We start from the raw sequence: 22,260 nt of genomic DNA on the forward strand, positions 1-22,260 counted from the left end.
TCTCTCCGAGCCAGGCGCAAACCCCCCCCCCCCCCAACGGATCTATCGTCTCTCCGCTCGCCGTCCAAGCGGGATCGGGTCGCACTCGGTTGGCTTTCCCGCCCGACGCCCCCCCACCCACCCGCCCCCCTCCCCGGCCGCCTGGTTCTCGGCTTGCCCCCCCCTCCTCCCTCCCTCCCTCCCTCCAGATCTCCAGCTGTTTGGGAAATTACTTCGTGGGTTTTGGGGTTTTTTGGGGGGGAAAGGCTTGGAAGGATCTACGGCTCTACAGGGGATCTTGTTTTGGGGAGGGGAAAAAAGAGAGAAGAAGAGGAGAACGGCGAGCCGGAAGGATCTGGGGATCGCGCGGCGCCTCTCTCGCCCGCCCGCCCGCCGCCCCCTTCTCCAGCTTTCCTCCACCGAAATAAAATCCAATCCAAATTCCAAGAAATCCGGGCTGATGCGCTGCGCGAAAGGCTGGCGATGGAAGTGCTGAGGCTCTGCTTTCTGCCGTGGATATTTCAGTGCGTTTCGGTGCGAGCGGACTCCATCATCCACATCGGTAAGAGAGGGAAGGCGGCTGGGGCGGGAAGGGGGGGGGGGCGCAGGTGGCCAAGAATTCGTGAAGAGGAGGGGAGGGGGGTCTCCTTCAAAGGCGATCCCAGCCCTGGTGTGTGTGTGTGTGTGTGGGGGAGATGGAGAGAGCTGAACTCCAGAGAGAGAGAGAGAGGCTGGGGGGAGAGAATCGCCTCCCCTTCTCCCCCCCCCCCCACCCCGCCCGCAAGCCACCTGAATGCCCCTCGAGCGCAAAGTTCGGGGCTGCACCGCCTGGCGGGCGATTCGCGGCGCCTTTACTCGGAAGCAAGTCCTGCTAATTTCCACGGCGGCTGGGCTTGTCTCGCCGGGCATTTGCGCGGCGTTTCCCGCCTCCTTCCAGCAGAGCCGGTCGACCTGTTTGCGCCCGGGTTCTTCCTTGCGTCTCTCTCTCCCACCCCTTTTCGCCTTTTTTTTTTTTTTTTTTTAAAAAGGGAAAAGCGAAAACTCTCTTCCCTTCCCCAGACGCCGAGCCGGGGCGGGGGGGGGGGAGAAACTTTGTTGCAGATTAACCCTCCTCCTGCCAGGGGCAGGCGCGGTTCTCTGAAGGAGGGACAGAGGGGGACACACTTTTCCGGCGTGTGCGCGCCCGGCCAGCGTAGGGGGGGGGGATTCTCTGATCTGGCGTGGCGTAGACTCCGACGCCCTCACCTTGGTCGGAGCCTCTGAGATTAGAAGGCTGAATGGCGCGGGGGTTGGGTGGGGGGAGAGGGCGCCTGCCACTAGGCAAACTAGGCAATTGCCTAGGGCGGCAGCCTTCTTGGGGCACCAAACCGGGCGCCTCCATGTGGCTCGGTGGCGTTATCAGTGGAGGGGGGGGGAAGTCAGCCTCGCCTAGGGTGCCAGACAGTCTAGGGCCGGCCCTGGTGTGTGAGGGGGTTAGGTGAAAGCAGGGAGCGAGTTGGCTTCTCTCAGAGGAACTTTGCTTAGAAAAAGGCGAGCGGGGGGGGGGGGGGAAGGCCAAGGGCTTTTCCAAAATCGACTCTCCCCAAGAAAAGGCCGGATTCTGCAGTGCCCGCTTTCCCTCCTAACGTGCTAAAGAGAAGGGGGGGGGGGGAAATCTTGCCCTCTGGCAGGAAGTAGGCGTCGCGAAGGCTCCAGAATAGAGCGACAGGGAAAGCTCTTTTTTTGGGGGGGGGGGGGGGCTGAGGTGAAAAGCCCCCTTTGCGAAGGGATGGGGGGAGGGGCTGCCGCCGGCCGTTCAGACCCACATAAGGCAGCCGGCGCAAGTTCTGGCCAAAAGTGGAAAGGAGGCGTGGGAGGGGGAAAGGAGCCCAGGATCGGGAGCTGGGGGGGGGGGTGGTGGCCGGGGAGCCCGGATAGGCGGCGGGGAAGCGCCTCGGGGAGTCACTCGGCCGTAGGTGGCGTATCGCCGGGGAACTCTGCGCGCCAGCTCCGGCAGACCGCGCGCAACCGAGCGGCAGGCTCCAGAGCGCAAGGCCGAACGACAGCACTGCGGCGCCCTGCAAGGGGAACGCGGCCGCGATCGCCCAAACGAAAGACACCCCCCTCGCCCCACGCGCACACACACACACCTTTCCATAGTTCATTCCCTCTAAGGGGGGGGCGCCTTGGGAGGCGGGAACTCTGGCAACGGGGCGGGCAGCTGCGAATTGGGCACCCCCCACTTCCAATATCCGGCCCTAGGATCCCCCCCCCGGTCCTTTGCCCGGGCAGACGCCCGCTCCCCCCCCCCAATCACGCCCAGGGATGCAGCCCGTAAGAAGCCCCCCCCCCCCCCCGTCTTCGAGACGGTGACCCCTCCGCCTTGGCATTTTGCACACAGTGGCGGCGGCAGGTGGACGGCGCGCCACGGCTCCGGGGGAGCGCAGGCGGGTGGGGTGTGGCTGCCGGTTGGGGGGGGGGGGGAATAGCGAAGCAGCTTCTCGCCACGCGGCGCAGGGGAGAGAGAGGCAACCCCCAGTCACCCTCTCCCCCCCCCCTTCGATCGTGGCAGGAGGCGTCTTCCTCGCCAGATGTTTGAAAAGCTGCACCGGCGAGGCCCCGGAACGAGAAAGCCTCCAGGTGCCCGAGCGTCGAGCTCGGCTTTCTCATTGACATGCGGTGGTGTGCGTGCGCAAAAGGAGGGGGGGGGAGCGAGCCCAGGCAGAAGTTAGAGCCTCTCTCTGGCTCTGTGCGAGTGGCCCTGTTTCCAAAGGAGCGAAACGATGGGCAACCCCCCCCCCCCCTTGAAAGCCACGGAGCCGGTGGAATCGTCAAATTGATACTTCGCCAGTCCACCCCCTTCTCCTTGACGGTCTTTCGGGGTTAAACGTCCCGCGACCCTTCCGTGCCCTTGCGTGACAGAGCTTCATCTCTTGCGGTTTGATTTAGGGGAAAGCCCGTAAAACCCAGTCGGTTATTTGCATGCAAGGGCTGGCCCTAGACTTGTCTGGCACCCTAGGCAAGGTTAACTTCTGGCACTCCTTGGCACTGGTCAGGTTGCCGAGTCACGTGGGCCCCCCCAGAATGCTGGCGCCCCAGGCAACCGCCTAGATGGCCTAGTGGCAGGGTCAGCCTTGCGTGCAAACAGGTGCACGGGGCGGGGGGACTTGTAGACTGGAAGTCATTATCCTTCTCCGGGTCACAGGTCCTCCCTATTGGCTAATTAAGGGCACATGCCAGGAATCTCCCCTGCGCAAAAGCGCTTTTACGCAGCGTATTTAAGCCGCCGTGGCGCAGAGGATTTCCGGGCGGACTACAAAACGGTTCCCTTAAAAAAAAAGAAAAGAAAAGTAGCCTCGTTTTAAGTGGGTTAGCTGTATCATTTCCCAGCGCTCGGGTCGTTACTGCAAACCAGTTACCTCGGAGTGTCCTCTAACTTCCCCCAGCGAAATAACCGCTGTGTAACCCGAGTGTCTTTTCTGCCTTGCTTCGGTGCACGGGAGACAGCGGGTAAAGGAGTGCGATTATAGGAAAGGTGTCGACCCCCCCCCCTCCTCCCCAGTTTTCCCGGTAAATTAACGCCCCCGACACAGGGACTGGTCTTGTGAACGCGACCGGAGAGGGCCAACCCCCCCCCCCCCGCGCTCTGCCTTGTTGAACGGCGAGCCCCGCCGAATTTGGGGGAAGTGTTTCAAGGCCTGCCGCGGCGCTCCTTGGCCACACTGACGGAGGCCCGTTTGCTTCCTTCCTTCCTTCCTTCCCGGTCCCAGGTGCCATCTTCGAGGGCAACTCGGCCAAGGACGACGAGATCTTCAAGCAGGCGGTGGCCGACCTGAGCCTCAACGATGACATTCTGCAGAGCGAGAAAATCACCTACACCATCAAGCTCATAGAAGCCAACAACCCTTTCCACGCCGTGCAGGAAGGTAAGCGCGCCTCCGGCAGTCGGCGGTGTGCGCGCGCGTCGCTCCAGGCGGCGGCGATCGGCTAGGGGGACCCGGGAGCTCCGCGCGGTGGGCGATCGCTTGGAGCGAAAAGGCGCCCGGCCTTTCCAGAGCACTGGTTTTCCGGCGTTTGGTAACGTAGGTGGCCGCGTTCCAGGGGCTTGTGGTTGACTCGGGCAAGCTTGCTTTCCCTTTCCCCCTGGCCGGCGCGCCTCCTTCTCTCTCTCTCTGTCGGCCGGACGCGGAGAGAGGAGCGAGGGCGGGCAGCATGCCCGGCGAGGAGCGGCGAAGCCCAGCCTTTGTGGGCGGCCGTGCGCTCTGCTCCGTGCGTTTGGCGCAACTTTCCCCGCTCGCGGCCGAAGGTGGGCGCTGTTTCCCAAGGAAAGGGAAAGGCGAGATCCGAGCTGCGGGTTCCCAGCCGCTGGAGGGAGACCCTAGCCGGGTGGCCGGCGCTAAACTCTGGCGGTTTCATCGACAGCCTTGTCGCGGGGAGGAGGGAGGGTGGAATAGGGCGAGGAATCGGCCGTCGCTTCGAGAAGGGAGAGTGCCCCGTTGGGGGGAGAGGACGCGGCAAGAAGATGGGGGAGATTCGGACGCCCCTCTCCGAGCATTTGTTGCTAGCCAGATCCTAGTAGGCGCGTTTACTCGAAAGCAGAGCCCGGGGAAAGAGGAGAGCTTGTCAGCGTAGCCAATGGATGAACGAGGGGGCGATCTCTTAAACCTTTCTCCCCTCCGCAGCCGGTGGCCTTTTCTGTCTCTTAACGAGGAAGGAATGCTCTTGAAAGGGCGGTTGGTCCAGAAAGAAGGCGAGCCACCCGCAAGATATTTGGGTCCGAGGTGGTTCCGATAAGGCCGCTTGCTTTGAGGTTGGCACAGGGAATTGCTTTGGAGTGAGCAGGAATAAGTTCTGGCTGTAGAGGCTCTTCTAAGACTGGTCCCTCTTCTTCTAAGACTTGGCCCCCACCCGAGCACTCTTTATGCAGGAAAATGAGGGGGGACCCCAAAAGAGCAAACTGGAATGGGGGTGTAAGCAAAACTCCCCATTCGTTGGGGATGGAGTCTAAGCTGATCTCTTTTCCGCTCCCCCCCCCCCAAAAAAAAAGTCAGGCCAATGAATATCTCAGGGTGCACCAAGATTCTCTCTGGTTTTTCTTGCAAACTCTGGCAGCCACCTGGGTTTAAAAAAACATCTTTCAAAGAAGAGAGGCATTCGGTTGGCTTCTGGTTTTGTGTTTGCAGTCTGTTGCCGGTGCTAGCCGAAGGAATAGAACATTTATATGCATTTGGATGTTATCATAAGCAAGGATGATCAGATGCTCTGATCTGATGTCAGAACTGTGATGGGGAAAATCAAGGCTGGCTAGATTCTCTGATTTGATGTCAGAACTGTGATGGGGGGAAATCATATATCAGTCCAGCGCAGTACCCCATCTCCATGGCTGCCTCTGATCAACCTCTTGCTCTCTGACACCTGTCAATCATTCTACCTTCTTGATGGCAAGGGAGAGGGAGGTGTCTGGAAGAGAAATATTCATTGGATAAACACCCAGAAGGGCATTTTTGAGGTTTCTGCCTCTACTGGATGTACTTTTTAATGGCTGTTGGAAGAAATAAAGGATGCCTCGTGCAAACTCGAGGGGGAGCTGGCCGAGGGAGTTATTGCCAAGTGATTTTGAAATAAAACATCTTTTTTCTGATGGATGGAGAAGAAGGGAGTTAAAAAGGGAGGCGAGAGAGATGGTGGAGAAGCGTATTTCGTGTATGTCTTCTAAAGATCCCTTTGAGGTTGGAAGCTTTGGTTGCTTGGAAGGTAACTGATCAAGGAGTGAAGAGCTGCAGATGTGTGCAGAACAGAGAATCTGACTCTTTCCCCAATAGTGGTTTTGAGGAGAGGAGAAAGCCAATGTCAGTGGTATAGAAGGTGCCAGCCCCCCTCTCAGCCCCTGCCTCGGTTAGTTTTATGGCCCCACCTGACCTTTGCAAGCAGAGATGTTCACATTGTGGCAAGCATCCCCAGCCCGTTTTTTGCATCGGAACCAGTTGTGCTGTTTTGTCTCTGGCTAGCTGGCAATTCCAGGTGGTCCCAGGCAGGCAAGCGGTTAACAAAGCACCTGTGTTTATTTGGTTCTAAAAAGAATTCATGTCATTGCCTTCGATTCCGGGGACATTTTGGGTATGGACGGAAGAGACCGGTTTAATAACTGGCTGCAAACTGTCCCCAACCGTTACCGGGTCTGACAGAGCAGCTGCGTCGAGAAATGATTTCAAATGCGGAGTTTTCGCAGAGGAGGAAAACATTGTCAATTAATCAGCCTGCCTTTTGCAAAACTGAAGACTTCTTAAGGAGGTTATGGGGGGGGGGAGGTTTGATGAAGAAGTCAGGGCTGATTAGTGCATGCATTATTTCAACAGCACTGTATTTGAGTAGTAATTACTCCCCCCCCCCTCTCGAAAGAGACCTATTTATATGCACCGGGAATATTATATTACTATATATATTTTTCTCGAGCATGATTCATCGACAAGTTGGAAAGAGCTTTTTTTTAAAAAAATAAAATAAAATAAATATGTTTGCTCAGTTGGTGTTTATGCCATTGCATTGATACAAAAAAAGAAAAGAAAACCGAAGTTGCATTTCTTTGGGATGGTGCCCTCCTATATGTCCTGTCTCTCTGTCAATTGGAGTCTCCAGTACGATTCCCTGGGGCTTTTGGGGCTTCTCGATGAGTCAAGGTTCAGGCTTTATAATATACCAGGGTGGCCAACGGTAGCTCTCCAGATGTTTTTTTTGCCTACAACTCCCATCAGCCCCAGCCAGAGTTGTAGGAAAAAAAACATCTGGAGAGCTACCGTTGGCCACCCCTGTAATATACCAAAGGATTCGGTGTCTATTTTGAGTGGTGCTTCAATTCCCAGCAGCAGTGAAGGGGGGGGGGGGGATTTTTCAAGTGCGTGGTTGCTGGCAAAAGCTCCTGGCACGTGCAGGCGTTCTGCCCAGCCACGCTTCTCCTTCAAGCCGTCTGAAAGTAGCCAAGAAATAGGCCCGTAGCTAACCAGGGGCCAGTGGGGCACAGCCCCCTGACAGGCTTTTGGGGCTCCTCACCCCCATCCCAGGGCCGCCCCTCTCCCTCCCACTTCAGTGTGATTTAATTCCACAGGAGGGGCACCCAAGAGTGCCATTTAAAGGGCAAGCCAATCATCTTATTGGCTGGCTCTCAGTTACACAGGGTGGGGGAGGAAGAGGGGTGGCCCCCAGCCTCTCCAGCTTCCTGCTCTCACCCCCATGGCCCCCTCCCACCGCAGCCCCTAGCTACGGGGCTGCAAGAAATAGTGGGTCTGGCAGTTGTGGGCAAAAAAAGTTTGCTAATCCCCTTTTCGTGCTGCTAACGAGACTCGGAGCAGACTGGGGCTGCAGGAAAGAACAGGAGTTGGCTAGCCGAAATCCTCTTTTTCCCAGGGGACTCTCTCAGGATCCTTACGAGATTTCCTCCAGCACGTCGATCACAAAACGACACGTACCAGCAGCGAGCCGAAGGTGTTTGGGAGATAGAAACCCTTCATCAGGCAAAAGCAGCTTGGTAATTTGTTTCTGTTTAGCGCATTAGTTTTGTTTTTTTTAATGGTGGTGCTTCTGCTGTACATGCGAGGAAGGAGCTATTACGAAACAGAAGCCTGAGTTATGCTCTGGGGAGTGCAGGCGAGAGTCTGTGCCGGGCTGTAATCTGTTTGGGTCCAGCTCATTAAGCCTCGCAAAACTTTCTGGCGAGGCCCTAATAAGTGTTGTTTTAATCCGTCCGCTCGTGGGCAGCAGGCCTCTGAAAACGAGCGTCCCTCACCTGAGCAGCTGGAAGCCTGGTGGGGTGTCAGATCAACACTGGTGGTGTCTCTGGAGAAAACCTTCTTTCCTTTTGGATATTTTTAAGCTGTCTGCAGTGTGCCTCTTTGTTTTGGGGGTCTGCTGAGCGACCGGCTTGTCCCCCAAGGAGGTCAGAGTCCCGGCATGAAGGGTGAGTTAAGGACAGAACGGGGCGCTGCATCATGGGTTTCCTGGTGTTTTTGTCGCCCACCCCCGATTTGATTCTCTTTCTTTTGCTGCTGCTGCACACGGCGCTGATGGAATTACGCATGGATGCGCCAGAAGTCCCCTTCGAATCTTTTTTGGAGCATGATCTTTTCTGATGCTCTCGTCGTTTGTTATCTCACCCCCACTGCCGGGTTTGCAGATGTTCTGCTGCTCAATCCAGGCTTCCTAAGAACTGGGGGGAGAGGAAGAAACAGCTGTAGTGACTCAATAGCTACTAGGCGTTCTCTGAGAACACTGCCACAGCTACAGGGCTCTGACGTCTGGCATTCCCCCCCCCCACCCCCATGATGCTAAATGTGCTTCCCAGCAGTGCCGTCCTCGTTGCAAGCATTAGTATCCCTGCAGAAGCATTTGTGCTCTGATCCAGTGGCTCACTATGCTGACCAATGAGTTTGGCACATGGGGCTCACGCTGCTCCAGGTTATAGATCCAAGTGGGCAGCCGCGTTGGTCTGAAGCAGTAGGACAGAGTCAAGTGGCACCTTTAAGACCAACAAAGTTTTATTCAGAATGTCAGCTTTTGTTTGCTCCGAGTACACTTCATCAGACAAGGAATCAGGTACAGTGAGCAGAGCTCCATATAGCTGGTAGGCAGGGGTTTAGAATGTCATTCGATCGTAAATTTGTGCCATTTTGCATTCTAAACCACTGCCTACATCAGTTATATGGAGCTCTGCTCACTGTACCTGATTCCTCGTCTGATGAAGTGTGCTTAGAGGACTGAAATGAACATATGAAGCTGCCTTCTACTGAATCAGACCCTTGGTCCATCAAAGTCAGTATTGTCTTCTCAGACTGGCAACGGCTCTCCAGGGTCTCAAGCGGAGGCTTTTCACGCCTATTTGCCCGGACCCTTTTTGGAGATGCCGGGGATTGAACCTGGGACCTTCTGCTTCCCAAGCAAAGGACACGAAAGCTTGCGTTCTGAATCAAACCTTGTTGGTCTTAAAGATGCAACTGGACTCCTACTTCGTTCTGCTACTCCAGTTTGTTGTGTTTAGGTGCCGTTTTGCCAGCCCCGGCTCTCAGCCTCCCTCCCCCAAGGGCCTCGTTGGTTTAAGGACAAGGCTGTGGGACAATTAGGTGGTAGAATGGAACGCCGCACTTCAGAGTGCTGGTGCTAGACTGCAGTGCCGAATGCTCCTTCGGAAAGTGAACTCCTTGCAAGCAGAAAGCTAGCTCAGCAGGAAGAAAACTCCCGCCTCCTTCCTTTGCTTGCTGTGGTCTCTCGTCTACTTTGGGGAAACTTTTACAGAGGCATTTCAACACGGGTTCTATGTGCTGTCTGAAGGTAGTACCTGCCATTCTGCCACTGCGTCCTGCCCCCCATCATTCTCCTGCATGTGCAAACTAAGGCTTAACATTCACGACATCCAGATGGAAAGCATCGATGACATGGGAGCTTTGCGCTGACATTTCCCTTCTGCCCAGGCAAGATTGGTAAAGTGCAGGACTTTTTTGGTAGCAGGAACTTGGTAGCAGGAGAGCCAGTTTGGTGTAGTGGTTAAGTGTGCGGACTCTTATCTGGGAGAACCGGGTTTGATTCTCCACTCCTCCATTTGCACCTGCTAGCATGGCCTTGGGTCAGCCATAGCTCTGGCAGAGGTTGTCCTTGAAAGGGCAGCTGCTGTGGGAGCCCTCTCCAGCCCCACCCACCTCACAGGGTGTCTGTTGTGGGGGAGGAAGGTAAAGGAGATTGTGAGCCGCTCTGAGACTCTTCGGAGTGGAGGGCGGGATATAAATCCAATATCTTCTTCTTCTTCTTGTATATTAGGCCACAACCCCCTGAGGTAGCCAATCCTCCAAGAGCTTACAGGGCTCTTCTTACAGGGCCTACTGTAAGCTCCAGGAGGATTGGCTGCATCAGGGGGGGTGTAACCTAATATGCAAAGGAGTTCCTGCTCCAAAAAAAGCCCTGATAACATGGGCACAAGAGGGGTCTCGCATCATAATCCACCCTTATTAGTGGAAGGCCGTGAGACTCTACCACGCAGCAGTGTCACGCCACTCCAGGCACCTATAAATTGGGTCTCTGCTGTCACACCAGCCTTGCAGAGATGTTCTAGGACCGCAAACAGATGCATAGGATAGGGGTGCCAGTAGATCAGTGGTTATGTTTAGCTCTGCATGGCAGTTGAAGAAGTCACACTAGCTTGCGATCGACCCACAATCAGCAGATCCTGCTGTTGCTGCACAACTACGGATTTTGAGGCATATAGGTCCATCTCAAATCTAGTAAAGAGTCCATTAGCACATTTAAGACTAACAGTTTTTTATTGTAGCGTAGCCTTCAGAGAAGCACAGCTCTCCTCATCAGATGCTTTGCCAGAGCTGCGTTTCTCGAAAGAAGAAGATAATGACGATACTGGATTTGTATCCTGCCCTCCACGCCGAATCTCAGAGCGGCTCACAGTCTCCTTTATCTTCCTCCCGCACAACAGGCACCATGTAAAGTGGGTGGGGCTGAGACAGTTCTCACAGAAATTGCCCTTTCAAGGACAACCTCTGCCAGAGCTGCGGCTGACCCAAGGCCATGCCAGCAGGTGCAAGTAGAGGAGTGGGGAATCAAACCCGGTTCTCCCAGATAAGAGTCCGCACACTTAACCGCTACACCAGACTGGCTTACGGTACAATAACACATGTTAGCCTTAAAGGTGCTACCAGACTCATTACTATTTTGCAGCGATGGACTAACACGGCCAATTCCTCTGCATCTCAGACGTGTAAGGGTGTACCTGGTTATTTCTATTGATCCTTTAAAATAATCTATTGCCGTGCAAAGACTCCTCAAAACAACCGGGCACGTGGGTGAACTGTGATCCACCTGCAGAAGTTTTGAGCTGGGCTAAAGCACTACCCATGTTACTAGGCCCATGGGTCTGTACTCTAAACACGCAGGGTTCAGCTGTGGAAGAGAAACAGAGAGCGTATGTCACCAGAGGTAGAATTCTAGCAGGAGCTCCTTGGAATATTAGGCCACACTCCCCTGATGTAGCCAATCCTCCTGGAGCTTACAAAAAAGAGCTTTGTAAGCTCTTGGAGGATTGGCTGCATCAAGGGGGTGTGGCCTAATATGCAAAGGAGCTCCTGCTAGAATTCCAGCCCTGGAAGTACGGATGAATTCTGCTACGGGCAAAGACTCTAGGTAGGCATGTCAGTCCATAAGTAATTGTAAAATGAAAATGAGTGGCATGCTCCTTTTAAAAAATGTAACCCAAACTTCGCGTGGGTAGGAAGAAGTCTTTTGAGTCCTTCAGAACTCTTCATCAGTACATTAGGAAAAGGATCAGGGCGGATGTTTCTTCAGCCTATAGAGCCTTCACTCTACAACACAATTGGCCTTCCGTTTTAAGTGGGTTGTCGTAACATTGGGTGGGAAACGGATTTTGAGTAACCTCAAAGCAGGGACAGTTTGAAATTTTGGCGAGCCCTGGGTAGCCAGCACACCTCTCCTCCGCTGCTCTCACCTCCCTTTGCACCCCCCAAACCCACATTCCTGTGCATCATCCCCCCACCCTCCTACAAGTCCTCTCACAGCCCGTGGTCACAGATGCTTGCACCTACCATGTAACTTTTCTTATGCTGAGTAGTGCGTGCAGCTGGCAGTGTGGGCGGTGGAGTGCTTGAAGGGTTGGGCCTGGACTGTCCGGCACTCTAGGCAAAGCTGACCTCTGGTGCCCCCTAATAACCTCACAGAGTCATGTGGGGAGTTGCCCAATTTTGTGACCCCAGAAGGCTAGCACCCTAGGCGATCACCTAGTTTGCCTACTGGCAGGGCCAGCCCTGAGTGCTTGCAACCAAGCCACTGAGGTTAGAGCATGCAGGTTAGCAGAACTGGGTCCTGCATAAGCCCCACAGCAGGGTATGCTGACCGTGGCCCTGTGTCAAAGGCTGCTGGGACAGATAAGGGGGGTGGGACTGATAGTTTGAGAGCATAAAAGCCTAGGGTTAATATGATGTGGCTATAATTCTTTCCGTCTCACCTTCTGGTTCTTCCCCCGTGGTTCAATGGGAGGTCTAGGAATTTCCATATTTGAGTAGGCTACTACTTCTGACTTTGAAGAAGGACTTTCTTTGTTGTCTAAATTCCAAATGTTGCCAGTTTTAATTCTGTTGTGATCCATTTGCCTTAGGAAAAGGCTCTTCTCGTATGTCTCTAGCTATCTATGTGCACCCCAAAAGGGAAATCCCAAAAGGGACCTTTAAAATTGAAATGTACTGAGTTTTGTGGGTGAACATCTGACCTTCTCAAGATGTTCCATTTCTGGTCTTCAAACCACCCTGTGCTGGGATGTTGCCGGGTATGCAGGTATAAAATAAATGCGTCTCTTCGTGAAAGTTCATTCATCCTCACTGCATATTCTATACATCGTATATACCTTCTGAAGAAATAGATTTGCCTATGAAAACTGAAGAGTGTGGTAGCTTTTGTTATGGTGGCCCAGGGTGTGAGGGGGGAAAATGGAGTCACGGGGAGGGGGAAGTAGGGCAGAAAGGAGAACTGTGCCGAGTACTTTTCTGGTGAGTGGAAACCAAGATTTGTCCCTATGCAGGGAAAAAAACCCACAGTGCATGTATTGCCCAGGTAAAATGAACATTTGACAAGGAGAATAAATTGGATGACGCAATCGCAGGCGTTTGAAAGCTAATTGTGTTTTTCGTAGAATTGGCTGTTTTGATGAAAAGTGCTCCCCCCCCCCTTTTTCCTACAAGGAGGCAGAAAACAATGGCTGCATTTGAAGGTAAATTGGAAATTACGGAGATAATAAGTAGGTTTTTAAATGAGGCAAACGAACAAAAAAATATCATTGTAGTTAGGAAATCTTTCACAGGCATAGTTTCACAATGTCTGTTTGGCAAAGGGAGCCAATGGAGCATTTGTTTAAAAAAACAACAAAACAAAAAGCTTTAGAGCAGCTTTAAATCTGGTATTTCTGAAGGTGCGTGAGATTCATAGAAGTATTGTGAATGCCTTGAATTGGAGTGCTTCTAGGCCAGGGGTAGGGAACGTTGGCTCTCCAGATGTTTTTTGCCTACAGCTCCCATCAGTCCCAGATGCTGGCTGGGGCTGATGGGAGTGGTAGGCAAAAAACATATGGAGAGCCAATGTTCCCTTCCCCTGTTCTAGGCCATCCTTTCCAAGAACTGTAATCACCGGTGCTAAATTGAAACCAAATTGCCTCCAGTTTTGTTTGTCCGTATGCTTAATCTGACCCTGCCTTTTATGTGTTAATACATTTCCCCTCCTACGTACATAAGCCTTTGGTAAACACCAGGGGTGGAATTCTAGCAGCAGAAGAGATGATATTGGATTTATATCCCGCCCTCTACTCCGAAGAGTCTCAGAGCGGCTTACAATCTCCTTTACCTTCCTCCCCCACAACAGACACCCTGTGAGGTGGGTGGGGCCGGAGAGGACTCTCACAGCAGCTGCCCTTTCAAGGACAACCTCTGCCAGAGCTATGGCTGACCCAAGGCCATGCTAGCAGGTGCAAGTGGAGGAGTGGGGAATCAAAACCGGTTCTCCCAGATAAGAGTCCGCACACTTAATCACTGCACCAGACTGGCTCTCCAGATGTTTTTTGCAGGAGCTCCTTTGCATATTAGGCCACACACCCCTGATGTAGCCAATCCTCCAAGAGCTTACAATGCTCTTTTTTTGTAGGCAAGACTACTTTGTCTTAGAAATATTTGCCTTAAGTGCTTTGGAATCAAATAGAATGCCTTGTCTAAAATAATTATTTGAAAACATTTGACAATCCTGCAGTTAACTAATTGGACCCACAAAATATCCAGGGTGGACATAAAAAACACTATGAGGGCATAGTTTGGTACATGCCATTACTATCGGGTTCACTGAGGAAGAAGAAGAAGAATTGCAGATTTTTACCCTGCCCTTCTCTCTTGAATCAGAGACTCAGAGCGGCTTACAATCTCCTGTATCTTCTCCCCCCACAACAGTCACCCTGTGAGGTGGGTGGGGCTGAGAGGGCTCTCACAGCAGCTGCTCTTTCAAGGACAACCTCTGCCAGAGCTATGGCTGACCCAGGGCCATTCCAGCAGGTGCAAGTGGAGGAGTGGGGAATCAAACCCGGTTCTCCCAGATAAGAGTCCACACACTTAACCACTACACCAAACTGGCTCTCGGAAGTCATCGGAACGAGGGATTGTCTAGAATCCTCGTGTGGACTAGGACTTCATATTGGACATCTCATGGACTTGATGGTTTCCATTTGAGAACAAATGAGTGTGAACTTATAATGGACTTTGTGAATTAATTTCTTTGTTTATTGGACTTTATGTACTCCGCCTGTTGCTTTAATGCTCCATGTTAAGAGGCAACAACATTATGTAAAAATATTACAAGATTTTGTTGGCATTGACATTAATGAAAATTGTTCTCTTGTTTATGTGCTATTACAGCTGACGGTGTGTTGGTTTCTATTTGTTCTTTTTTGTAAGAGCCCTGTAAGCTCTTGGAGGATTGGCTACATCAGGGGTGTGTGGCCTAATATGCAAAGGAGTTCCTGCTAGAATTCCACCCCTGGCATGCACACTAATAAATTGTTGTTACCTGATCATGGGTGTGTTCTGTGTTGGTTTTCTCCCCCTCCTTCGATGCTTTCTCTGTTCGTAAGTTGTACTGGTATTTTGATACCGGAAGCATATCGATTTTCTACTAAATCTCCCAATAGTGTGGAGTCTGCACTGGGATATGGAATATGGCTATTAACCGGTTGATCTCGTAAGCTGTATACGGTAAAACTCTGATATATGGATAGTTGTAGCAACTATGAAGCAAGCTGGTAGATTGATGTGTTGGTTCAGTGGTTGCATGAAAGGCAGAAGTGGAGAAGGTCTACTTGAGTACAGGCGCATGACTGGATGTCCAAGGAGCACATAGAAGGTACGTAAGCAAGTACCTTGGCTATTATAGTTTGGTGTACTGGTTTGGTGTAGTGATTAAGTATGCAGACTCTTAACTGGGAGATCTGGGTTTGATTCCCCACTCCTCCACTTGTAGCTGTGGAATGGCCTTGGGTCAGCCGTAGCTCTCCCAGAGGTTGTCCTTTGAAAAGGCAGCTGCTCTCTCAGCCCCACCCACCTCACAGGGTGTCTGTTGTGGGGGAGGAAGGGAAAGGAGATTGTAGGCCGCTCTGAGCCTCTGTCCTTGAAAGGGCAGCTGCTGTGAGAGCCCTCTCCAGCCCCACCCACCTCCCAGGGTGTCTGTTGTAGGGGGAGAAGATGTAGGAGATTGTAAGCTGCTCTGAGTCTCTGATTCAGAGAGAAGGGCGGGGTATAAATCTGCAGTCTTCTCCTCCTCTTCCTCACTGTGGACTACAGCGGCAGGTTGTGATGTAAAAGAAGCGCAGAAAGGAAACTGGACATTTCATGTTCGATATGAATGGGTGTTTCCCGTGTGCTGAGCGTGGTGACAGTGAAATGCAGTGAATGAGCATTGGTGATCGCTGTTGATCCAGTGCAATGAGTAAGGCATGTTCATTAGAATGCGCACTTGGGAAGTATTTCTGGAAAGACAGTGGGTTGACCTTTGTCAGGTCTGTGTTGGTTGTCATGGATTCAGTCTCTGGAGCAGACTTCCTTGCCTGATGTGTGTGTGTGTGTCAAGACTCTTGCAGAAGTTATGTGTGGGATGTACGGTTTGCTGAAGCACTCCTTTGTCTAACATATCGAACACAGGTGGGCAGCCGCGTTGGCCTGAAGCCGCAGAACAAAGTTCTGGTCCAGTGGCACCTTTAAGATCCATCTGAAGAAGTTGCATGTATCTGAAAGCTTATACCCAGAATTAAGTTTTGTTAGTCTTCAAGGTGCCACTGGACTTATATAACACGGGGGGGGGGGGCGGTTTCACACATCTGTTGTGAGAAGTCATAGAACATTCAACGGTTGGCGTGCCTGAAGTCTCTGTGCTCTTCACAAAGTGCATCAGCGATATGTTTGTTGTTGTTATAGTACTGCAGTCCTAAGCTCTGCTCACGATCTGAGTTGGATCCTGGCAGAAGTTGAGTTCAGGTAGCCAGCTCGAGGTTGACTCAGCCTTCCGTCCTTCCGAAGTCAGTAAAATGAGTACCCAGCATGCTTGGGGCTAAAGTGTAGGTGACTGGGGAAGGCAATAGCAAACCACCCTGTAAAAGGGGGTCTGCAGTGAAAACATTGTGATGCAATGTCGCCCCAGAGTCAGAGATGACTGGTGCTTGCACAGGGGACTACCTTTATGCTCAGTGCTTGCACAGGGGACTACCTTTATGCTCAGGGTGGTGAGTACTGCGGTCCGAGCTCTGCTCACAACCTGAGTTTGAACCCGGTGGAAGCTGGGTTCAAGTACCAGCTCAAGGTTGACTCAGTCTTCCATTCTTCCAAAGTCAGTAAAATGAGTACCCAGCTTGCTGGGGGGGAAAGCGTAGGTGACTGGGGAAGGCAATGACAAGCCACCTTATAAAAAAGTCTGCTGCAAAAACGCCCTAATATGATGTCACCCTGTGGGTTGGGAATGACCCATTGCTTGCACAGGGGACTACCTTTACTTTTATGCTTTGTTTGACCATTCCTCTGTCTTATTTGCTTGAAAAATAAGCCCTGTGTCTGTTCCTAGGAACAGACTAGTTCTATGTTTTTGTCCTGTATGGTTTTACAAGTTGTCTTGCAGGTTAACAATGTTCCATAAGCCAAAGGGACCCCCAGTGTTTCATTTATTCTTGGAAATGTCCAGACAGCCCCAAATCATAAGAAGATGGAAGTGCATGCATAGCCTAAACATGGAGAGAAGATGGTGGCAGTGGAATAACATTAGAAGAACACTCAGTCAAGTGTGCTTCCTTTCTTGTAAGAAATGTTAAATTTTTATAGTGATGGGAAACAAAGTACAAACTGACAACAGCGACAAAATTATTGGAGCTGGCAGAAGAGCTGGGGAAAGGGAGAGAGGAGAATTCCTTTTTGCAAACAAAGATTTGTTTTGAGCACTCGCTGGAGAAGATCCTGATGCTGGGAAAGACAGAAGGCAAAAGAAGAAGGGGACGGCAAAAGATGAGATGGCTGGACAGCGTTACTGATGTAACAAACACGAATTTGAGCAGACTTCGAAGGATGATGGAAGACAGGAGGACCTTCGAAGGATTATGGAAGACAGGAGGACCTGGTGTGACTTTGTCCATGGGGTCGCAAAGAGTCGGACTTGACTGTGCAACTGAACAACAACAACAAATGGGCTTCTGGGCCACCATCCCCCTCAAACTGCTGATTATTATTAAGCTGGCGGGTGGTGGGGAGTGGGGGGGGGGGAGAGGAACTTTGCACAATGAACAGTGCAATCCTAAAGAGTGTCACCCCAGTCGAAGCCCATTCATTTCAATGGGCTTAGACTGGAGTAACTCTCCTTAGGATTGCACTGTTAATATAGCTGGGATTGTGTGGGCAGGTATGTGTGTGCATGTGTACATAAAATGGGAGATGTATACAAATCAAATTGCTCTTAACTGGGTCGGGGAGAAGGGCCTCCTATTAGACAGTCTTCCAAGCCAAAAGCTAGACTTCCTTTCTTCAATGGTGACATCTTTAGGCCTTCTGCTGGGATAGGTAAAGCAACAGTTACTGTGCTGTGTAGTCATGGATGGTTTCTGGCGATATGATTGTGACGTTTGCCCACCCTGAGATCTGCTGAAAAGAGCCCCGTGACGCAGAGTGTTAAAGCTGCTGTTCTGCAGTCCTAAGCTGTGCTCACGACCTGAGTTCGATCCCAGTGGAAGCTGGGTTCAGGTAGCTGGTTTGAGGTTGACGCAGCCTTCCATCCTTCCAAGGGTTGGTAAAAAGAGTACCCAGCTTGCTGGGGATAAAGTGTAGATGACTGAGGAAAGCAATGGCAAACCAACCCATACAAAGACTGTTGTGAAAATGTGAAAGCAACGTCACCCCAGAGTCGGAAGTGACTGGTGCTTGCACAGGGGACTACCTTTACCTTTTAAAAATGAAACTATGGACCTACAAGTAGAATTAGATTTCCTTTTCCCCCTGCTTGTATTTTGGAAAGCTATAAGACCAAATGAACTTGCCTTGACGGTGAGGAGGCTGTTAAACATAAGGCTTTGAAGGCTAAACAAGAAAACTCCCCTGACTGTGGTGTACGTAGATTTTAACTATCTGTTATATAAATTATGAAAGGGAAGCAGTATGAAGGTGGATTTCCATTTCTGGAATACTGGCATAATGAGCATGGGTCATAACTCTTTGGTTCAGTTATTTTGTGTATTAATTTTTACTGGGAAAAACTGCCAACAGAAATTGCAAAGGTAACTAGTTCTGATATCTACTCAAGACCCAACAAATTAATCACTGGTTTATGTTCATCACTCAATCGTAGCGCACAAAAAGAGGGACACGTGCATGACAGTGCTAGGGACACGTTTCTAATACCCTTTCATATTGCTAAGGTTACTGTCGGTTGGATCCCACCCTGCACTGATTGCATTTTAGTTTGTGCAAGACGTATGCAAGAGTGACTTTCAGACCAGAGATCTGTTTCTTTTTCACTTCCAATCAGCATTGCTGCGTAGTAAAATTAAAAGGCGAAAGGACATTTAATATGGTCAGCACAGTCCAATTTGGAACTGTGATATGGTTTGATGACATAGGTTATTATTTGGGTGGAGTAGGTCAGTTGCAGGGACGTGCCTTGTGCCCATGGCAACACAAAACAAGGATATGGTTGATTTAATATGGCTGACTTAAGTCAAGTTGACTTAATGGTTGCAACGACTTCCTTGAGTTTCCATTTGTCTATTGAACGGAGAGTGGTTTGTATCCAACCCCTCCACTGAGCAAAGCTGGAAGCCTTCCTTCCACCTAAAGAGCTTTCCACATAAGTTAGAGGTAGAGCCGCAAGTTGGAAGAAGACCCACAAGTTGAAAGAAGGCAGAATAGATCTTTAGGCCTTCTGCTGTGATAGGTAAAGTGACAATTACTGTGCTGTGTAGTCATGGATGGTTTCTGGCAATATGACTATGACATTTACCCACCCTGAGATCAGTTGGCTTGAGTGGTGTAGTAGATGTTTCTGGAAGAGAGGGGTGGTCTCCAGAAGAAAGAGAAAGGCTACTGAGCCTCTGCTCACGACCTGAGTTCGATCCCAAGGGATGCTGGTTTCAGGTAGCCGGCTCAGGTTGACTCAGCCTTCCATTCTTCCGAGGTCGGTAAAATGAGTCCCCAGCTTGCTGGGGGGAAAGTGTAGATGACTGGGGAAGGCAATGGCAAACCACCCCATAAAAAGTCTGCTGTGAAAACAACATCACCCCAGAGTGGGAAACGACTGGTGCTTGCACAGGGGACTGTCTTTATCTTTTTTTTACTGGTGATTAGGAGAAAAGTGGCTTTGGGTGACTGTAGGTTTACAGTGGTTCCAGAGAAAAGTGGAGCGAAAAGAGATGATGGCACCTAAAGGGAGCTATTGATGGTGGGGTGGCATGAGAATGCAACTAAGAGAAGTATTGATGGTGAAGGAGCTGTTGATGATGCAGTTGATGATGTTGTTGATGGTGGGGTGGCATGACAGTGCAACTAAGAAAAGTGTTGATGGTGAAGGAGCTGTTGATGCAGTTGATGGTGTTCTGGTTGATGGGGTGGCATGACAGTGCAACTAAGAAAAGTGTTGATGGTGAAGGAGCTGTTGATGGTGGGGTGGCATGAGAGTGCAACTAAGAAGTGCTGATGGTGAAGGAGCTGTTGGTGTTGCTGTTGATGGTGGGGTGGCATGAGACTTCAACTAAGAGAAGTATTGATGATGAAAGAGCTGTTGATGGTGTTGTTGATGATGGGGTGGCATGACAGTGCAACTAAGAAAAGTGTTGATGGTGAAGGAGCTGTTGATGGTTGGGGTGGCATGAGTGTGCAACCAAGAGAAGAGTTGATGGTGAAGGAGCTGTTGATGGTGCTGCTGATGTTGGGGTGGCATGAGACTGCAACTAAGAAGTGTTGATGGTGAAGGAGCTGTTGATGGTGGGGTAGTATGCAACTAAGAAGTGTGGGAAGTGCCCCAACTGGGAAGATTTGGAAATCCAAGAGATGTAGAGTCAAGCAGAAGTCAGTTTGGTGTAATGGTTAAGTGCACAGACTCTTATCTGGGAGAACTGGGTTTGATTCTGCACTCCTCCACTTGCAGCTGCTGGAATGGCCTTGGGTCAGCCATAGCTATCGCAGAGGTTGTCCTTGAAAGGGCAGCTGATGTGAGAGCTCTCTCAGCCCCACCTACCTCACAGGGTGTCTGTTGTGGTGTGTGGGGAAGATAAAGGAGATTGTGGCTGCTCTGAGACTCTGAAATTCAGACTGAAGGGCAGGATATAAAATCCAATATCATCTTCTTAAAGCACTAGTAAGAGAAGCAGAGGAAAGAGAGATTTGCTTTGGCTCCAAGAGCCTTTTCCCTTTCCTGTTGTAGACAGGAAGAACGACAGTAAAGCAGGTGAAGGGCAAGGAAGTCAGCCTGCAGTGAGACAACTGGAGTGTGTGGGATTATAAGGACACATCTATTGCTCTAGTCTCCGTAAACACAACTTTAACATCAAGACAACAACAGCCCTTGTCCTGTGAGAGTTCATTGTAGTGGTTTTTCCTTGGGTGGAGCGAGAAGGCCCTATCCTGATGACAGCTGTAACTCTAGGTTTCTCCTCCCCACCCCCCTGCAATTATTTGTTTTGTCTGGCCTCATGGGGTCCTTTGTTGACTGCTGATCTCATGATGGCTTTGTGGGTCACAATGTACGTATGGAAACTTGCTGGATCTACGCTCAGCTTTCTGGAAAGAACATATGGTTGCGTGTCTCGCTTGTGGTTTTAATCTGTTCATCCAGCACTATTGGAACACCGGCCAGGAAGTGGGAAGTAGGGGGTCCTTCCCATCATCCTAGAGACCCAGCTGAGTTTCTGCACATCCAGCCCTTCTGTTGGCCACTTACAAGATGGTGCTCAGTGGGGATGACAACATGCAGTGCGTTTCCCCCCTGCAGACACCAGACCCAGACTTGTGAAGGCTGCCACAGAGAAGATGCCTGCAACACGATCATCTCCTTCTGTGCACGCTTTGGAGCTCCGTGGTTCGGGACTCTTTTTCATCTAGAATATTGCACAAATTAGAAGGGAGACAAATGATGGTCTCATTTTGTTATTCCACCACTCCCATTCTTCATGGACTGTTGGGTTTTGTGATACTTTTTTTTAAAAAAGTGTCAGAGTCTTTCCAGAATTTCTTGAATTGGCATGCCACCTTTATGTACAGTAAAGAAGAAGATGACGACACTGTATTTATATTCCGCCCTCCGCTCTGAATCTCAGAGTTTCATAGTAACTCACAATCATCTCCTTTATCTTCCCCCCGCCCCCACAACAAACATTTTGTGAGGTGGGTGGATCTGAGAGGGCTCTCTCAGAAGCTGCCCTTTCAAGGACAACTCCTGCGAGAGCTATGGTTGACCCAAGGCCATTCCTGAAAGTGTAGGAGTGGGGAATCAAACCCGGTTCTCCCAGATAAGAGTCTGAGCACTTAACCACTACTCCAAATTGGCTCCCTAAAGGTGCATTTCTACTGGAATATAGGATGGATGTTGTCTGGAGTAGTAGTCTGGTGGTCAAGATTCAAAAGCCCACACACCGTGAACTGTTCCGCCTTCCCTTCTGGCAGTGGTTCATGAGTCCCAGAGGGCTGCCATCTTAAAGAAAAGCTGGTAAATACTCCTCCATGTCTGTGTGAAAGGGCTTTTCATATAACCCTCTGTCTGGATCCCAGCTGAGCAAGTGAAATATATTTTATTTACAACATTTATATCCCAGCTTCCTGTCCAAACCAAGGATGCTAGCATTTAAAACAGTATAATAAAAATACATGGCAAAGCCACTAGAAGCCAGAGCTACTTCTGGGTTGTCCTCAGTCTCTGCTGTGTCCTGAAGCTATCCTTGGGTCTGTCGCTCTGTTTGGGCCTCACCTCCTTCGAAGGGTTGCGAGAGAAGACCAAAGGAGATGGGAACCGTGCACCCAACCCTGATCTCCTTGGAGGAAAGATGGGATCAAAATGCGGAAGGCTGCCAAAACAACTCTTGTGGGTGGCTGAGCTCAATGTACTCCTGTATGCACCACAGGGTAAAAAAAAATGAGGTACATATGAACATATGAAGCTGCCTTCTACTGAATCAGACCCTCGGTCCATCAAAGTCAGTATTGTCTTCTCAGACTGGCAGCGGCTCTCCAGGGTCTCAAGCGGAGGTTTTTCATA

The 22,260-nt window shown here is 50.8% G+C and overlaps 1 protein-coding gene across 3 annotated transcripts in view; it reads left to right on the forward strand.

Moving 5' to 3' along the window:
- The first annotated feature begins 424 nt into the window (after positions 1 to 424).
- Positions 425 to 22,260, forward strand: part of GRID1 (glutamate ionotropic receptor delta type subunit 1) — a 1,287,113-nt gene continuing 1,265,277 nt past the window's right edge. For all 3 annotated transcript variants that reach the window (XM_060241077.1, XM_060241078.1, XM_060241079.1), the window contains exons 1-2: positions 425 to 541; positions 3,729 to 3,884. In XM_060241077.1, the coding sequence (XP_060097060.1) occupies positions 463 to 541; positions 3,729 to 3,884 (235 nt within the window). In that variant the 5' untranslated portion in view covers positions 425 to 462. The remainder of the gene's footprint in view (positions 542 to 3,728; positions 3,885 to 22,260) is intronic.

The sequence above is a fragment of the Heteronotia binoei genome, chromosome 6 (genome assembly GCF_032191835.1).
Source record: "Heteronotia binoei isolate CCM8104 ecotype False Entrance Well chromosome 6, APGP_CSIRO_Hbin_v1, whole genome shotgun sequence".
NCBI classification, from domain to species: domain Eukaryota; kingdom Metazoa; phylum Chordata; class Lepidosauria; order Squamata; family Gekkonidae; genus Heteronotia; species Heteronotia binoei.